General features: G+C 44.6%; 1 protein-coding gene across 1 annotated transcript in view; it reads right to left on the bottom strand.

The window, feature by feature from the left end:
* LOC126474327 (paired box protein Pax-6-like) overlaps nucleotides 1–20628 on the bottom strand; it is a 287364-nt gene that overhangs the window by 180439 nt on the left and 86297 nt on the right. Inside the window, exon 2 of the mRNA XM_050101794.1 lies at nucleotides 7774–8124. Within this exon, the coding sequence (XP_049957751.1) occupies nucleotides 7774–8124 (351 nt within the window). The remainder of the gene's footprint in view (nucleotides 1–7773; nucleotides 8125–20628) is intronic.

The following is a 20628-nucleotide window of genomic DNA, read 5'->3' on the forward strand; positions in this document are numbered from 1 at the left end:
ACCAGCTTTTCTTTTGTTCACCGTTACCACGTGTTACTAGTCACTGTTTCGTGCAAATGACGATATTAAAGCAACGCAGTTTCATTATTTCAACAGCGTTTTCTCACGTTTTTCAATGACTTGTGCACTTCATTTTTTATAATATATTGACCTTACTTTGTGACTTATTACGTGTGACGTTAAAGAGTGGTTCAAATCGTTCATGGTGTCACTTAGATCCTCCATTGTGTTCTCCTCTTAGTTAAACTGATTTGAACACCAATCTAAATCGTTTCCCGCTTTTTTCGTGATTTATATCTGAATCCTTACCTTTTTTTTATACGACCCACGTGGTAGGAGGTAGAATGTCGCATGGCTTTGGGATAGGGTTATATTGTGTTCCATTCATTTCTCAGTTTACTTCGATACTGCTGCAAGGTCGTTGACGACAAGTTGCGATTGAAATCGACGTGATTCTCCTGGTTTCTCATTTGTGTGGCCAGTCATACGAGACATGCACACAGGTTGCTAGCTGAACCGTTGCTGTTAGTATCATGATTTCTCCTGCACGTTACTGTTATCCAAACGGTATAATCAAAACAGTCATTTCATTATAAACACGTTAAGGAATTGAGTCATGCAAGTATCCTTTCATAATCTGTGGTCCCTTGTCCGACACGACACGTCACTGAGCACTGGAAGCATTGTAATGAATGTGAAGTTTTCTTGCGTAACGAACGTAGAGTTTAGAAGCAGTAACCCAATTACTGAGATCAGAATACACATCAGTAATTCCAATAAATGTTCAGTTACTTACTTCCTTTCTTTTATTGAGAAATTAAAGACGGCATTCCCTGTTTCTGTAGTCAATAATAAATGAGTTATATGCGGGTAGGTGATGGCCTATTGTTCTTCCACGACGGGGTCCATAATAAATGTAAACATATTTCTTGCAGTCACGTACCTGAGTAGCGGGGAAACCGATAGGTTAATCCGGCGTTTCTGTAAGTCCTTAAAGATAAATACTGGGATAGCCACTTGGAGGACACGACCAACCATGCCCCAGTCCGTTTCCATACCTGGATACAATCATAGTTCCGTAGCGAGCCGCAAACATTTTTCCATAGCGCCTTGTCTCACAGTAGGATAAATGTATTGACAATTGCGGCGACAACTTTTGAAATAATAAAGAGTTAACTTATTTTTTTCTCTCTGTCTCATTTTCATTTGATTGCTCTTAAAGAATACAAAATGGTTTCTAAGCCTTATGATCCATCAATTTGGTAAAGATCAAACTGTAACTAACAAATGCAAAGTATATCTTCTTGACCAATTCGATGGAAATATATACGTAAACTGGCGTCTAAAGAAATGTACGACTGAAAACGCTTTTGCTCTGCCGAGGAATTTATGGTAGTGAGAAACAGGTATTTTGCAGATTATCCTGAATCGCGTTTCACGGTTGCGATCCACTCACTGCAAAGTCACTGGACAACTTGTGTAGACCACACGAAAAACCCGCACATTAAGAAGCGGAGAGCATTATTCTTTCACTATCAGGCCGAGAAGTGTTATCCTTGACATCTCTCAATTATTGTCTCACACACGACTTAATTGCGTCGTTAAGAACACAGGGGCCAGTTTCTCGCTACAGCACTGCACTACAAAACACAAATACGGTTGCATTATTCTGCAGTATATAATTCATAATGAAGTACAGATGTGGGAAAGTCGTTGCATCGGTAGTTCTGTATTTTCTCCCTTGTTGGCTGTGCACAGGTGATGCGTCTGTTTTTCTTATTGCTGTCAGAAGTCTCGTGGTCTTGCGGTAGCGTTCTCGCATCTCGTGCACGCGGTCCCGGGTTTGATTCTCGGCGGGATCATGGATTTTCCTGTCTCGTGATGACTGGGTGTTGTTATGTCGTCTTCATTATCATCATTCATCCACATTGCAGTCGGGTGAAGGCAATGTCAAACCACCTCCGCTAGGACTTTGCCTAGGAGGGCGGTGCAGGTTTCCCGCATCGTCCCCTACGCTCCTCGGTGTATGGGACCTCATCAACATCAAACAAACAATCAAGGGTTTAGCCTATAGTGCAGTGTTCGTTTTAAAATAACGGTATGGTATTCACCTTCACTGATGTAAGGAAACTACAAAAAACCTAAAATACAGCGACTGGACGGAGATTTGAACCCCACTGCTTCTAAATACCAGTCCATTGTGCTAATCACATCGCCACCTCGCTTGGTAGCTCGACGCAGAACCATACTACCTATTTGCTATGGGTATTTGAAACAAAGAAGGAAGGTTAATAAGATTTTCTCGGGCTTCCAGCCGATGCAGGTGGTTATAAATTCGTGAGCTTTTCTCCGAGTGCTCCTCGGCCGTCGTCAAGTGCTAAATGACTACACCACACAGTAGGCAGTTACTGTTCGCAGTGGCCGAACAGCGCTCGTCCGAAAGGTCGTGGATGTATACGAAGCTGACGCGTTTGGAAGCGCAAGAAAATGTTGTTCAGTCATACCGTACAGAGAAGGAAGATGTTTTGGGGCTGACGGACTGTGGGAGGAGGCAATCGGAGGACGACGACAAAGTGGGCGTAAGGAGAAGGAGAGAGATTTACGAAAAATCGTTCCCAGCAGGAATAATGAAGACGTCCTTTGGGCATTTAAGGCTGGTACAGGAGTAAGAGTTTCACTGAAAGCAGTGCAGCTGCGTTAGGCCATTGTGGACGTCGTAGCGGGCGAGCAGGTGGCAGTTGGGGTGGGCAATTACGTAACGGGAAACCGTAGCCGCAGTAGTGAGGGCGCGCGTAGCCAGCCGGCGGAGCTGCGCCCACCTGGTGTGGCCGCGCGGCTCATTCAATTAACGCGCCCGCTTATCTCGCATCTCTCGCACAGTGTGCGGCGCGGCCGCCGGCTTATCGCCGTTTTGTCCGAGCCGCTGTTTAGACTTGCTACGCGGAAGACACCTGTCATTCCGAGGGCAGAACCGCCCCTGATTTGTCTGTGTGGCACCGCTGTTTCGCCGGCCGGAAAGGCCGAGCGGTTGTAGGCGCTACAGTCTGGAACCGCGCGACCGTACGGTCGCAGGTTCGAATCCTGCCTAGGGCATGGATGTGTGTGATGTCCTTAAGTTAGTTAGGTTTAAGTAGTTCTAAGTTCTAGGGGACTGATGACCTCAGAAGTTAAGTCCCATAGTGCTCAGAGCCATTTTTGAACCACTGTTTCTGCTTGCGAGCCAGCACGAACCATGCATAGCTTGCTTCACTTTCAACTACGAGGCGTTTTTCTTTGAGTAAGTACCGTTCTGAAATTAAAAAAAGACGTGCTAAGATATCTCAATAATTTTATTTTTACATGAAAGCCCGTACCTTAATCTACGCACTGACGCCATTACAGCCTGATTCTTCCTTGTTTACGTTGTGTGAAAGGTCTCTGTTGGATTCCTTTCATGTTAATTTCTTAAATCTGTTGTCATTTACGGCATAAATTCCACTTCTAAATTTACTGCGGTGTTTCTGACTCTATCTGGGAGGAGACTGAGCAGTGGAACATGTTACTTTTACACAAAAACAAGAACGATCTGTCACACTACTACACTTTAAAACACAGTTTATATGTAATTCATGTCACACAGTCTCATACGGAACCTACATCCGCTTTCTTTTATATACTGTATATGATAAGATACTGTCATCCCCCTTACCTTCTGTGTGAAAGGATGAATGAGCAAATGTATTTCTAGTTGCATGCTTGATGGTAGCAGACAAGCCTGTCTCCTAGAGAACAGTAGGATCAACGTCGTAACAGGTAGCTACGCTTTCTGAAAGCAAAGAGGTTTCTATTCTTAGTATGGTCCTGTCCATCCCCTGTCATGTTGGTATAGGAAGCTGCTTCTCTGGTCACTTCCGTTTTGTATCTGTGAAACACCCTTGGTAGGGGCCCACGGCAGTCTGTCCGTGGCGAGCGTCTGAAGTGGTAAGATCTCCGGCTAAGCGCGTCTCTGCTAAGTCCGTAGGGCAATGGATTTCATAAGTTCACCCTAACTGAAAATTTAATCACCTTTACTTCAGATTTAGATCTAAAATATCTAAAGTATTCTTAAATTGCAATGCAGTGTATTTCGAGTGTGAAATTCAGAATATCTTCCAGTAGTTGCTTTATCACTACTTTGTAAGTAAAGTGGAACCACGTGTTGATGATACGTAACTTTAACTAAGATCATCAATCTTAAATGTGAATGTGCGTGAGATTATAATGTCTCCTCTTGACAATATTTTTCAATATAGCAACTTTTCTTTATGTTCAACCCACGTGGGGTGTACTTTGTGAGACCAGTACCACGTGTTTATACAATTGTTTGACCCATCAGGTTAATAGTAAGACGATAGTAACCAGTTCGAGGTTTTTCTTTTGTAAATTGCGTTTCGACGTAATTTATTTTAGTTATCAAAATTACTGTGGAGTTACACTCTTTGTGTAAACCAAGTTGACCACATTAAGTATGTGCTGTAATCATGAAAGTAGCCCTCAGCTATTCTTTTCGGGAAGATTTTACAGAGAGTTAGTATGAATTTAGCATGCCAGTGTGTGGTAATTTCATGACGGACAGGACTGCGCTACGAACGTAACTTCTTTGGGTGAAAATCGAATCGGTTGGTTGTGGTTAATTTCCTCTTGCATATGTTTCAACGTTCTTCGTGTGTTATTTTATGAATGCAGTGTTGTATGCAGTCCCCCAATCTTGGCTCCATATTTGATGTGTTCCGTAAGATTACAAACTCACATTTCCACAATCCTAAATAAGGCACCAGTTTAGTTATGAATCAAGTGTAATATGCTGAAATTTTAACGGAACAATGATCAATGTTAAAATAGATGTCCAAATGTAAACTGGTTTATTTCTTTTCATTTAAATTCTCTTTATATATATATATATATATATATATATATATATATATATATATCATTGGTTGTCGTAAGATGACGATGACTATTAAAAGAATATAACTAACGTTAGTCTGGTTGGAAATTTGGTAAGCTAGACTGGATACCTGGTGAAACAGTTACTCAGTAATGCAAGGTTAACTTCCCCAGATAGCTCACGGCTTTTAACCCGCTTTTATTGTCTTGAATATCAGCACCGCTTTCAAAACAAATTAATGCATCAACATTACATGTGTAGTGAGTGTTTAAGATGCTCCGATAAAAGTGACTCCCGCCGACTGTAAAGTACGAGCTGTTATAAGATTTCCTAGTGCTAAAGGCCTAAAAGCAATCGATATTCATTGTGAGATCTGTGCAGTTTACGGAGAAAACATTGTGAATGATGGAATGGTAAGAAAGTGGGTGAGAGTATTTAAAGGTGGCCGCACAAATGTGCATGATGAACAACGGAGTGGGCGTCCTTCGGTCTTTAATGAAAGTTTGGTGCAGGAAGTGGACAATAAGGTGAGAGAAAACAGACGCTTTACGATTTCCTCCTTGCGGGACGACTTTCCTAACGTTTCTCGTAGTGTTTTGTATGGCATTGTGACAGAGCACTTGAATTACCGAAAATTGTGCGCACGTTGGGTACCGAAAATGTTGACGGGTGAGCACAAAACCAAACGTTTAGACAGCGCATTGACTTTCCTTGAGCGGAACCACAACGACGGTGATGATTTCTTAAGCCAAATCGTTACGGGCGATGAAACATGGGTGGTCTACGTCACACCAGAATCAAAGCAACAGTCCATGGAAGTTGAGCAAGGGCATCGTTTTGTTGCAAGACAATGCCCGTTCGCATGTGGCGGATCAGACCAAAGATCTCATCACATCAACAAAACCTCCTTCACTGCTGCCGTGAAATGAACAGCAGCAACACGTCAATGTCGTCGCTCTTTCTTCTTGACTGGTGGAGTGTTACTCTGTAGCTCTCGACCAAAGTGCGTAAATAGTGCCGTTAGAAACACAGTATCCACTTTTAACCCACTGTCCTGCCTTACCCCACTTTTCCATTCATCAAGAATATGTGAAAACATTACTATGATGTGAAAACGTTAGTATGATGTAAAGATAATGTGACAAAAATTATTTGACTGGTCATATTCCGTTGACAATAGAAAACAGTGTCAACACCGATATTATTCTATCTCATTGCTGGGACTGCCTTTACATAGGACCCAGGAGGGTCCTTTTTTTGGAGCAGCCAATACTGACTGAATCGGTTGTTTAGTGTCCACCACAAGGGACCCCGTGCTGGGTGCCATGTTGGCGAAAATCTTGTTCTGAGAGTTCAGAGAATTAGATGTGTATTATCTGCCTCTAATATAGATCGATAGTTTTAACGTTCACGTTTAGATACCATCAGACTTTTGCTAGATGTCACGTTGTCGTCTTTCACTGTCGTTCCACACCACTTGCATTTTTCTCTCTCTCTCTCTCTCCCTCCCTCCCTTCCTCTCTCCCTCCCTCCCTCCCTCCCTCCCTCCCTCCCTCCCTCCCACTCCACCCACTCTCTCTTGCTCTTCGTCTCAACCCTGTAGTGGGTTCCTACATGTCGTTAACATATTCATTTCGTAACCTTTTGTAGATCGATATAACATGACGAGCAATTCTAGCGCACTCTTTGCCTATAATTTCAATACACAATATTTGTTAGCTTGAGTAACCATAAATCTTTGATGCTCAGTGTTTTTCGGTTGTCGACTCAAGTGTGGCCTCTTCACAATGTCATGGCGGTGGTGTGGTTTTTCCTGTTCTCCCAATGTAAGGATTCACTAGAAATGGGATGTAGTACGATGCTTTATGCACTTCTGCACGAATTGAAATCATTTCCTTGGTTTACACTCAGTACACTGGTGCTTTAGGAATAATACCGGTCAGATTCTCTAATTCTCTGCACGTCGCTCCAGAAGCTACTGCATCAATAGTTAGTTAACACTTTTACTATTATAAGCAACTGCTGTATTGCCTTTTTCACCACGATGAACGTGTCGTTTTAGTCAATTAAAACATAGCCATTGGTAACGACCATTTCTTGTTTACAAAGAGGATGGATGTATGCATGCACATTTTTCCTCTTTGGCAGCCGGCCCCGGTGACCGAGCGGTCCTAGGCACTACAGCCTGGAACCGCGCGACCGCTACGGTCGCGGGTTCGAATCCTGCCTCGGGCATGGATGTGTGTGATGTCCTTAGGGTAGTTAGGTTTAAGTAGTTCTAAGTTCTAGGAGGCTGATGACCTCAGAAGTTAAGTCCCATAGTGCTCAGAGCCGTTTGAACCATTTTGAACCTCTTTGACAAGAAAACGGGAGACTATAAACGGCGAACAAGGAAACCCAAGAAGACTAACCATGAAGTCTGCTAGTAAGACTACAGAAGGTATTAGTTAATGCTCGCAACTTCTTCTTAGACAGTGGACGCGGCAGACTATAGTAGAAGTGGGCATGTCCTCAAGAAATCGCCTATTAGGAACCCTGAGGATACTCACTCGTACTACTTTGTGGCGCAGCCATTGGCTAAGAAGTGCGAGTAATATGGGCTACTGAAAACTAATTAAGTGTCAAAACCGATTTAGCCAATAAACAGCATGTGTGGGCATTCGCCGATAATTTCTGCTGTCAAATTTAGTGAGCTCATTGATGCTGTGCGCCAATAAATGTAATATAATAAACTGGGGCAGAAAGAAGCGATTTTTTCCCCGTTCCCCTCCTCACCACTCGCAGGCATTTTTCTGAACCGCCTGCCGTGCCAGCGCCGCCGTGTGTGTGTGTGTGTGTGTGTGTGTGTGTGTGTGAAGGGTACGCACCGAGCAGCTTGGAGACGGCGCCCTGCTGGGTGAGAACGTGCGAGGCGAGGTCGTAGTGACGCAGACCGAGGCGCGACAGCTCGAGCAGGCGCTGCTGCGACACGAGCGACGCCAGCGGGTGGTGCGCCGCGGAGCCGGGGGGCGGCGCCGCCCCCGCGCCCGGCGCCGACGAGGCGGAGGCGGAGGCAGCGGCCGAGGCGGCGGCTGCGGCGGCAGCGGCCGCGGCGTACAGCTCGCGCAGCTGCTGCGGGCCCGCCGAAGCCGCGCCGCCCCCGGCGCCGCCTCCGCCGCCCCCGGGTGACGACATGGGCGGCGACGACACCACGCCCACGGTCGGCGTCGGCGAAGACACTGCTGCAACCAACGATGGCCTCACGTCACCTCCAGTGCTTGTTGTCAAGGGATATCTAAAGTCACAGAATTACAGTTACTTTCAGTGGGTATCTATTTGTATATTAATGCACGTAATTGTCTGTGTGGAGCGTCAGCGTGACAGTTTTTGTGAAATTCAAGCTAAATGGTAATTTGGAGAGGTTATGTGTCTTGAACTTCTTTTCATAGAACAGAGTTACGGGAACGCATGAGCAGCACCCTTACAAGACAACGAAAGACAATAATTAACACACATTCTATCCAACCGAATAAAAGCTACGATGGCTATTTTTTCCAACCGCAGATCAGTCACGAAATGGAAAACAGAGTGAAAATAAAAATGTTTTACACACATCAAAAAAAGTTTTGTGTCACCCGGTTCCCAGAACTCCTGAAGATAGACGTTGACTGTGTATATTTTACCACAGACGCAGTCCGTTTGACTTTTCAGAGATTACACAAAACCCGGCCAAAGATGTAAACAATCATGCATGAGCAGCGCCTATTAGACGGAGAGAGGCCGACAGCCGATCAATTCCAGTCATTCCACCAGGAAGGAGGTACATGGCTCGTGTTGTCTGTAGTTCAACCATGCCTAGACGATCAATACCGTGGTTCGATCGCGTCCGCATCGTTACTTTGTGCCAGGAAGGGCTCTCAACAAGGGAAGTGTCCAGGCGTCTCGGAGTGAACCAAAACGATGTTGTTCGGACATGGAGGAGATACAGAGAGACAGGAACTGTCGATGACATGCCTCGCTCAGGCCGCCCAAGGGCTGCTACTGCAGTGGATGACCGCTACCTGCGGGTTATGGCTCGAGGGAACCCTGACAGCAACGCCACCATGATGAATAGTGGTTTTCGTGCAGCCACAGGACGTCTAGTTACGACTCAAACTGTGCGCAACATGCTGCACGACGCGCAACTTCACTCCCGGCGTCCATGGCGAGGTCCATCTTTGCAACCACGACACCATGCAGCGCGGTACAGATGAGCCCAACAACATGCCGAACTGACCGCTCAGGATTGGCATCACGTTCTCTTCACCGATGAGTGTCGCATATGCCTTCAACTAGCCAATCGTCAGAGATTTGTTTGCAGGTAACCCGGTCATGCAGGATGCCTTAGACACGCTGTCCAGCGAAAGATTCCCTGCTGTGTTGGGATGGCATTATGTGGGGCCGACGTACGCCGCTGGTGGTCATGGAAGGCGCCGCAACAGCTGTACAATACGTGAATGCCATCCTCCGACCGATAGTGCAACCATATCGGCAGCGGACTGGCGAGGCATTCGTCTTCATGGACGACAATTCGCGCCCCCATCGTGCACATCTTGTGAATGACTTCCTTCAGGATAACGACATCGCTCGACGAGAGTGGCCAGCGTGTTCTCCAGACATGAACCCTATCAGACATGTCTGGGACAGACTGAAAAGGGCTGTTTATGGACGACGTGACCCACCAACCACTCTGTGGGATCTACGCCGAATCGCCGTTGAGGAGTGGGACAGTCTGGACCAACAGTGCCGTGATGAACTTGTGGACAGTATGCCACGACGAATACAGGCTTGCATCAGTGCAAGAGGATGTGGTACTGGGTATTAGAGGTACCGGTCGTCTGCTGCCGTAGCCTATCGAAGCCAAATTTCGCAGCACTCTCCTAACGGATATGTTCGTCGTACGTCCCATATTGACTTACGCGTTTATTTGACGCAGTGTTAGCACTGACAACTCTACGCAAATGCCACTGCTCTCGGTCTTTAAGTGAAGGCCGTCGGCCACTACGTTGTCCATGGTGAAAGGTAGTCTCTGAAATTTGGTAGTCTCGCCACACTGTTGTCACTGTGAATCTCAGAATATTGAATTTCCTAACGATTTTCGAAATGGAATGTCCCGTGCGTGTAGCTAGAACTACCATTCCGCGTTCAAAGTCTGTTAATTCCTGTCGAGCGGCCATCATCACGTCGGAAACCTTTTCACATGAATCACCTGAGTACAAATGACAGCCCCGCCAATGCACTAATCTTACCTCGTGTACGTGTCCGCCTCCAGTAGCTGAGTGGTCAGCGCGACAGAATGTTAATCCTAAGGGCCCGGTTTCGATTCCGGGCTGTGTCGGAGATTTTCTCCGCCAAGGGACTGGGTGTTGTGTTGTCCTAATCATCATTAGTCATCCCCATCGACGCGCAAGTCGCCGAAGGGGCGTCAAATCGAAAGACTTGCCCCCGGCGAACGGTCTACCCGATGAGAGGCCCTAGTCAGACGACAGTTACATTTTATTTTACCTCGTGTACGTGATATTACCGCCATCTATATGACTAACCTACACTTTTGTCACCTCAGCGTACATTACAATGTTGAGTAGCACTGGAATAACATAAATAAGCCCTTTCAGGCGATTTCTGATCAGCCAGATTACCATCCTAAATAGTAACATAGCCTCAGATCATCTGACACTGTCTGCAGTAGTAAGACTTGTATACTCAGAAAAATCCAAGACGAAATTCTCCGTCCACGGGGTGGGCCATAAAGTCGACGAACAACTAAATAGAAGCTGAGCGAAAAAGAGGAAGGAGAAAGTAACAGCGGGGCAATTACGCGTGGCAAGAGGCGGCGCCGATCGCAGCGCGAGCAGCAGAGTCCGTTGACCGGCGGGCTGGAGAGCGTTAGAGGACGTGCGGTCGCCACCTCGCCTAACTAGACAGCCTAGGGCACTGATCACGATTGCTGCTATGTCGCGTTGCAGTTTCGGTCACTCAACCGCCAGGGTTCTCAACTGAGAGCGCTGTTACTCGAAGGCCTCCACTGTCTCGTAACAGATCTCTCTGTGTACTTTCCGTGTGTTACTAGTCGCCGGGAAGTGCAAGACGGACAGTATTTTGTATTTTATTAGCTGCTTTCTGACCTATCCCGTTCGGTATAGAGCGCGGGATGCTCGACTTCATACGTGCCGCTATGTGCCAAAATTTATCAAATGTTATGTATGTCCATTGTATACGTGGAAGAGGTCTGGAGACACTGGAAGGTTTCAGATACATTATATAATGGTAAGACAGAGATTTAGGAACCAGGTTTTAAATTGTAAGACATTTCCAGGCCAGATGTGGACTCTGACCACAATTTATTGGTTGTGAACTGTAGATTAAAACTGAAAAATCTGCGAAAGGCAGGAATTTAAGGATATGGCACTTGGTTAGATTGAAAGACCCAGAGGTTGCATACAGTTTCAGCGAGAGCTTTAAGGAACGGTTGACAAGAACAGGGGAATGAAATACAGAAGAAGAAGAATGGGTAGCTTTGAGAGATGAAGTAGAGAAATCAGCAGATTATCAAGGGCTAGTAGAAATCCTTGGGTAACAGAAGAGATATTGAATTTAACTGATGAAAGGAGAAAATATAAAAATGCAGCAAACGAATCAGGCGAAAAGGAGTACAAACGTCTCAAAAATGAGATCGGCAGCAAGCGCAATAGAGTCGCACCTCAGCGCGCTAACCATCCAGACAAGTCAGGAATCCAGCTTGGTTCCGACACCAAGTACAATAATGCAGTGTAGTGTTGTGTAGTGTAATGTTGCATAGTGTAAGAGACCAAAAAACCGAGTGCCTTCTTGATTCCGGATGAACAATATCGGTAAGCCAGATGGCCTAATGGTAGTACGTAGAATTTTTTTAGTTATTATTATTATTATTATTATTTTTCTTTTTATGTAGATATTCTATGTAGATTTTTCTCCTTAAACATCTGAATTCTTAGTTGCTACTAACAAATTTGAAATTACGTCAAAATATTGTGTGCTGGCGCACACTGGCGCCGGCACACCATGCGGCATAGGGGTTACGAGAGTATCGATAGAGGCCAACAAGACTCGCTAGAAACGTACCGCAAACGCCCTCTCAGCCGCCAGTATTTAGGATTGCCGCCGCGGACCGGAGGGCTAGTTAGCCAGTTAGTTAGTTAGTCGGTTAGGTAGTCCAGTTAGTTCGAGCCTGTATGCCGTGTGAGATCCAGCTTGTCACCGAGACGTAGCTGCAGACTTAACCTGTAGCACAGAGACAGTAAGCACGTAGCAACCTTATAGTGAACAGTATTGAGGCTACGTGGACTATACAAAAGAGAGCTTGTACCACAGTACATGTAAACTTAATTAAGTAGATCTTTGTTTATAAATAAAGACCCAAGTTATTCAGGATGAGATTTTCACTCTGCAGCGGAGTGTGCGCTGATATGAAACTTCCTGGCGTATTAAAACTGTGGAGGCGAGGTACTGGCAGAAGCAAAGCTGTGATGACGGGGCGTGAGTCGTGCTTGGGTAGCTCAGTTGGCAGAGCACTTTCCCGCGAAAGGCAAAGGTCCCGAGTTCGAGTCTCGGTCCGGCACACAGTTTCATTTCCCAGGAAGTTTCAACCAAGTTATTAATTGCGTGTAGTTTGCGTTCTAGAACGAGGATTCTGGCCACCAACCAATATCCTCTCCTTCCTATCCATGGTACAACCCTACAGAGATAACGAGACGACATGCAAGCGGCTAAAGAGAATACTACAGATTGTGTGCTATATTCACGATAGTCCATGTGCAACATTCAGTCTGTTCCTTTTTGTAGATAACAGACTAAACGAAAGTAGCAAATAAATAAGTCACAAATGCTACTGCTCTGGGCAATTAGATTTTGTTTCACTCCAGTATTCTACAGTTACTTCTCCCTATCTCCTCAGACGAAGAAGCCGTTTCGTGGCAGGCATTCCCGTAACGACACGAGCTGATTTTCGAGGTGGAGTGTTTCCTTAAGAGCAACAAAGCAGGCTTTTACAACCAAGCTCTCCACCAGATAATCCGCCATTTGGAAAAAAAAAATTAGTCACATGGAACAGTGAATATGCAGAGAATACCTAAGACCGACACCAATCTCACGGTCGCAGCTTGATTTTCTTCGAGGTGATAAAGCTTTACGAGTGTCCCTCGTACGTACTTCTTACTTCAACCGCTGGTATTCCTAGACTCGATCAGGTCTAACATGGCACCGTTCTGCTTATCCTTGCGTTCGCTATGTGTGTTTAACTCGGTTACACGAGTGCCTTAATGGCCGAAAAGCGTATATCTAACGCGGCCAGAGTTGGCGGCTGTGACGTGTTGCGATGAATAATTCCGGTCGGCGCGCCGCGGTTGGAGCCAGGCGGCTGTTTGAGCAGGCCGCCCCACTTGTGGCGCCATTTGCGTTTTAATTAACTATGCTAATTGGCGCGCCTCGGCGCAGATATGCTTCGCCGTAACAGTTGATTAGGGCAGAATTCATTACAAACAGCAGGGGCAGGGGAGGGAGTTATTTGCCCCGCTTTCTGTGTCAGCGGGTCATTTAGGCTTTAAACCCGCGAAGAGATGCGAAACGATTACGAAATTATGCCTCCGTTAATCGGAGTTTAGCGTGGTAGCTACAACCCGACAACAGGGCCGAAAAAAGAGAGGCGATTGCGGAGATAAGTGCGTGTCTAGTTAGCACGCGTGACCAGCGTTATGCCACTTGCAGTCGGAACATGCTGCTAATCATTGCGGCGCTGTGACCAGCCTGTATTTGCATTCCCGCCAGTAACAACTGTGACTTTATTAACGCCGTTGCGCGGTAATGAATAAAACACTCAGTTAGCAGTAACGACCACTGGCGTAGAACTTTTGCAGTCCTCGTGAGTCACCAGGCCATGCGGGGCAGTAGTTGAGTCTCTAGGCTCGTATTTGGAAAGTGTGCATTTCAGATACCTGTCTGGAAATCTCTAGATATATTATGCCAAATGCTGGGTTGTGTCCCATTGAATATTACGGTCTGTTCCTTTCCTATGCAAGCAAGCACGTGCTTCGTCTGGAACCGCGCGACCGCTACGGTCGCAGGTTCGAATCCTGCCTCGGGCATGGGTGTGTGTGATGTTCTTAGGTTAGTTAGGTTTAAGTAGTTCTAAGTTCTAGGGGACTGATGACCTCAGAAGTTAAGTCCCATAGTGCTCAGAGCCATTTGAACCATTTTGAACGTGCTTCGTCAGCAACGACCTTGTAGTCGATGAGATGTTAAACGCTAAGCTTCGTACCTTACTTTTTTCGCGTGAGCCACATATCATGCTCTCCTTCCTTTGAGATAGTGAAAATGTTCTGTGCATTGTCGGCATATCTAACATTTTTCAAAAAAGTCCAAGTATGGCAGTACACTGTCACTCTTAAGCAGATATCTGTCGCAATCGTTGGTGTTTTTTCATTTACTGATAAGTTAAAAACAACTGTTGGCGCACATGCTACTAGAAGCTATAAGACTTATTGGTTCCACACACCGTTCTGTTTGGTGCCTATTTCACATCTATATCTCGGTGGAATGATTCTTTTTTTTCCTTTCTTGTGCAGCCCTATACCGTCCTGTTCTGAACGTCTGAGTGCATGCGTGCACATTTCAAAATGTCCAGCACTCATATTGATAATATTTTTTCAAACAAGTGATTTTTACCTTTAATGTTGCCAGCTGCCGCGATGCACATTTTCTGTCGTCTTTTGATTTTGTTGTAGTCGCTATAAATGCTTTCACGATCTTGAAACTGATGAAACAGATATCACGTTATCTTCTCTGTTTTAATGATCTAACTTAAGCATTAAATCGGCAGCATTTGTAGTCGCCACCCTTCACATCATTACGAAATTCAGACCGGTTGCACTCGTTTATTTTTGTTGGGGATCCTGTGTGTTTTTATCTTTCGGATGCAGTTCTTTAATAATTCATTTGCTGCATGTATGTACAGCATAGCTGTAGTATGTTAACAATTTCGCCAAGAATACCATTAAGCTTTGAAGTGTAACAGAGCTAATATACAGGGTGATTATAGTTATTGTTAAACTTTCAAAGCGGTGTAAAAATAACACCACTGGTCAGAATGACATCAAATTGTAACGGAATATTATCGGAGAAGAGGGAAAACGTATGGTAGAAGGGGAAAAAAAGTGTGAAAATTGATCAATAGATGGCGCTGTATGGGTCAGAGAACGTAGATGAAAACACCTGTTATGCGCATGACACATTGCTGTTGGTATGAACACGTCCGGTGCACGGCTTTTCCTCCTCTCGCGCCTGCAACGTTCGCCATGACTGTCTCAATGCACGACCGCGCTTTGCTTGTAAAGCTGTATTACAAGAATGATGACCGCACCATGTCGCTCTGCAGAAGTTCCGGACACTGAAGGATCTGAAAAAAGGCGGTGGTCCTATGACTGCCGTGGGTATCAAGAAAATGATTCGGAAATTCGAAAAGACGGATTCTTTTGGTGTGTAACCTGCTAGAGGGAGGAAACAAATGGATTCACGTTACTGGAAGCAGGGGCCACAGTAATGCAGAACGAAACGAGTGCTGGTGCGCGAATGTGTAGTGCACGGAGAATTTCCCGAACATTGGACATACCCGTGAGCACGGCGCGTAAAATCCTACGAAACATCCTTCTTTGCTGTCAGTTCAAAATTACCCATGTGCACGAATTGCTTTCTGTTGACCTGCCAGAAAGAGAGACCTTTGCTTTAGAATTTGTTGCTCACATGGAAGTGTATAATGATTTGCCGTGTAGTGGAAGATTTTGTGGACAGACGAAGCCCACTTCTATCTGACAGCGTAACTCAATACACAGAATTGTCGAATATGGGCAACGGAAAAACCACACGCAAATCAACCAGTACCACTTCATCCTGAAAAGGTGACTGTTGTGCAGGTTTATGGAATCATTTATCATAGGGCCATATTTTTTCAAAGAGACAGGTGCTTCCGGTACTGTTAGTTGTACCGTCACTGGTAAGCGCTATGAGTGTCTTTGCGCAACCACGTCATTTCAGCTCTCCAACAGCGTGGATGTGTGGATGGGATCATTTTTATACAAGATGACGCACCTCCACACATTGCAAACCCAGTTGAGCAGCTGCTGAAGCGCCATTTCGGAAATGCTAGACTTATCAGCCGCCATTTCCCTACAGACTGGCTGCCCGCTCACCTGATCTAAATGATCTAAATCGGTGTGACTTGTGGCTGTGTGGCAATCTGAAAGATGTGTTCAGTGTTCCGATTGCAACCTTATCTGCATTGAAGGCAAGCATTGCGCAACACATTCTGAACGTGACCCCGGAAACACTTCGATCGGTTGTAGAACATGCTGTTTCTCGATTTCAGCTTGCTGCAGAAAACGGTGGACAGCATATTGACATGTTTTGCTCCAGTCGCACGGAAATTTATAATCCGATTTGATTTTGACTGATGCTTTTTATGCGGTTTTTGGTCTCAGGACAATTAAAAACAGATTTTTCATATCCGATGTGATATGAACATTGCCGTGGCGGATGGGCTTACGTAACTAACAGTATCACACCTGCACACCCACGCACACTGAGTAATACAGTTTGTTTAACGTCAAACGTACGCCTTAGGCATTGTTGCATGATTCATTTGTCATTTGAAGTCGACTACTATTAAATTATGGTGCTTACAGTACCATCTATTGCTTACATTTTGTAACCATTTATGTTTCTTCTGCCATACGTTTTTCCGCTTTTCCGATAATATTCAGTTGCAATTTGACGTCATTCTGACTAATGGTGTTATGTCTACAGCTGTTTGAAAGTTTAATTTCAATTACAATCACCCTGCTGATACTCGAGGCAGGTCCCATTAGGAGCTTTTGGTCCAAAAACTATATATTTGTGTTTGACCAAGAACTACATATTTGTGTTTGACAACCAGCGACTAACTAAATTCAACAGCATGCTGCAAAAGTGTTCTCAGATGCCACGAAGTTGTTTTTCATTAATTTATTGGGAGACGAACATAACCCATACAGCCACTCATCGCGTGTTTTATACAAATATAAGTGAAATATACCTCTGGAGGGACATAATACCCAGAACAACGCAACCTGCCATATTTACACATACAACAATTATTACATAAAACATGTTAATTTCGTATGATTATTTTGATATATGATAACCAACTGCTGATTTATATACTTGAAACATTGTCTATACCTTCGGCCGACTCTCTACAAAAAATTGTAATGATTTCTGTGTACGGCTAGATCGATAATCGATAATAATGTTTTGACGTTCGTTTCCTACATCGTGCACCATCTCCTGTAGGAATTTCGTGGTGTTATGCTGTCTCTGGGGGCAGCTGAAGAAAATACGATCTAGATCTTCCTCTGAACCTCAGTCACTTATTGAATAAATTTGTGTTTCTGGCAGAATCTCCCGTGATTATACCTAAGGCTCGATTTTGTCAGTAGGAAGTCTCTTGTGCGATTACGTTTTCTTGTGACAAGTTTGATTTGTCAGATTAGGAAGCAGTGTCCATAATGTCCTCCTTTACTGTCGTATGACGGTTGCAACTTGTCAGTCCATTAATTCATATTTTGGGTCCTGGTGTTACAGAAGAAACCACACAGCAATAGTTGGTTGTGTTTCATTGGTCCGCAGAACACTGCTGCCTTAACCCAAGCGTCCATTTCATCAGTGCCTTAATTCCGCTGTGACTCCGATGCGAACATGACGATTTTATTCTGTCTTGAAAGATCCCTTGCTTCTTCTAAGCTGCGCACGGAAGGAAACCGCTTGTATTGTGACTATAGTGCTTTAATATTGTGAGTCCGATCGTATTGTAATCCTACTCTCTGACAGTCGTTTTGCAAAATTGATCCCTAGAAGACTGTTACTGCTCTTTTCTGCCTCCCCGTCGCGTCACGCTTTTAAAGTATGGACCAACTACACTATTCGAGTTCTTCGAACAATTAGTATGCAGGGTGACTTTTTCCACCGAGTACAAACTCTAGCGACTGATCGACGATGGTTTCCATGCTAGTGATCATTTATTCACTCATACATTGTTACAGAGACTGCTGTCTAACACGCGCTGCACCATGTACCCACGATTATAGTAAGTGTTGAAAATGGGTTCTATGTGCCTCAACGCATGAGTGTACGCGCCTTAGCATATCCTGTCCCATGCGTTCGCATCTGCCAGACTACATCTGAACAGTGCCAGAGTTGAGATCCGGTGAATGAGCAGGCCATACAGCTGGGCCCTCTCGTCCAATCCATCGACCAAGGAAGACAGACTGAGATGCTCCCGGACGTTAACGGCGAAGTGGGCTGGAGCACCATCACGTAGCAGCCACACAACCCTTCGAATCATCGATGGGACTTTTTCCAGCAGGGGGCAGAGTCACGCACAAGAAACGCCGATAGTTCCGGCTTGTTAGGTGACGTGGAAGGAAGACTGGTCCCAAAATATGGTCACCAATTACCCAGGCCCACACAACCCGGCTGCACCGATGCTGATGATTCGCTGTCACCATGGGGTTTCTGCATGCTGTTATGAAAGTTGAAGATGGCTGTTATGAAAGTTGAAGATACCACTCCTCGTAAAGGTGGCCTCGTCTGTGAATAGGATTGATGACACAAATCCAGGAATCGTAGTTGCCTGGTGAAGAAACCAGTGACAAAACTGATCCCAATGTGGAATGTGTTTCGCTAGTAAGGCCTGAATACACTGTAACTGATAAGGGTAATAACAATTCTATGGTATAAATGGGCACAACATATGAGTGGTTTAAGTCATATCTACAGAACAAGAAGCAAAAAGTCTCTTTACATGCTTCAAGTGATTCAAAGGAGTTTGCCACTTCATCTAACTGTGGTGAAATTACATTAGGTGTTCCACAAGGTTCGATTATGGGTCCTCTCCTGTTCTTGTCATATGTGAATGACCTCCCTTATTATGTGAAACAGGATGCTGAGCTGAAATTATTAATCCAGTAAAAGAAAGTCCGATAGAAAATGATACAAATAAGGTCTTTGGAAAAGTTATTAATTGTTTTTCTGCGAATGGGCTTGCTTTGAACTTTGCAAAAACACAGTACATCCAATTTTCTGCTGCAAAAAGTATAATTCCTTCAATAAACATAGCATATCACAAGAAGTCAGTAGCCAGGTTAGAGCATACTAAGTTTTTGTGTATACATATAGATGAGAATCTTAATTGGAAAATCATATTTTGGATCTCCTAAAGCGACTAGGTTCAGCAACTTTTGCAATCAGAATAATTGCCAATTTAGAGGCTGTAGAAATTAGTAAGCTAACATACTTTGCATACTTCCACTCTCTGCTGTCATACAGAATAATATTCTGGGGCAACTCAACACTTAAGCAAAAGGTATTCACTGCTCAAAAGAAAGTAGTTAGAATAATGTGTGGGATTCACAGTCGCACGTCTTGTAAGTGTCTGTTTAAAACGTTAGGAATTCTTACAACTGCTTCACAGTTCATTTACTCAGTAATGAAATATTTTCTCAACAACATGGACCAATTTAAAATCAACAGCGACATTCATGATTACAATACCAGAGAAAAGAAAGACCTACACTATTCTTTACTTAACCTATCTTTGGCACAGAAAGAGATAAAATATGCTGCTATAAAACTTTTTGATAAATTACCAGATGGAATAAAATGTCTGACAGACAGCAGTAATAATCTCAAAAACAAATTGAAATCATACCTCCTTGACAACTCCTTCTATATCATAGATGAATCCTTGAATGAGAGTAAATTAATCTGGAGATATAATATTTGAATTTTGTGCCACTTAAGGGAATGGGATAGCTAATAGGAATATTTAGGTATAACACTATAATGTAAAAAAAACTTGTTTCCTGTACGCATTTCTTGTGCATTTGACACGTTCCACATCATAACGGTTTTCTGTGCTACTGATCAATGGAACACGTAACTAACTAACCAATGAACAACTGTCATGGAGAATGTTCCACATGGTCGTCGACTTACCCTGTACTGCCGGGTCAGCTGCCTGCTACTAACACGGCTGTCGCCTTCCACAGAGTTAATCACATTTTCCTCCAAGTCTGGTGTCCGAACATTTCGGGTACGTCCTTCACCATTTCCTGCTTCCTGAAACGACCCTGTCTCAGACAAACGGCGAAACACTGTTGCAGACACTGAATGCTGTGGCTGTTGTCGGCGGTGATAGGTCTCCTGATGCAGCCCTGCTGCTCACCGCTCGTTGCCATTTGTCTTTCCGTACGTAAACACCATGTCGGCAAGCTCTCGACTCGAGTAAGGAACCATTGCGTACAACGCTGTGTCACATCCACCAGCAAGAGAAGTGAATTGGACACAACATTAACAAATACTATGGCAGGGGAGGGCGTTAGGGCATGAAGTACGAGGAACAGTACTATCCTCCAGCAGCAGACCATGCACCATAACTGTGCCTGTACGGTACAGCGCCTATTAGAACGCAGTCTCTGTAACAAAGTACACCACTGGCCATTAAAATTGCTACACCACGAAGATGACGTGCTACAGATGCGACATTTAACCGACAGGAAGAAGATGCTGTTATATGCAAATGACTAGCTTTTCAGAGCATTCACACAAGGTTGGCGCCTGTGGCGACACCTACAACGTGC

Source organism: Schistocerca serialis, chromosome 4, assembly GCF_023864345.2.
Source record: "Schistocerca serialis cubense isolate TAMUIC-IGC-003099 chromosome 4, iqSchSeri2.2, whole genome shotgun sequence".
Lineage (NCBI taxonomy): Eukaryota > Metazoa > Arthropoda > Insecta > Orthoptera > Acrididae > Schistocerca > Schistocerca serialis.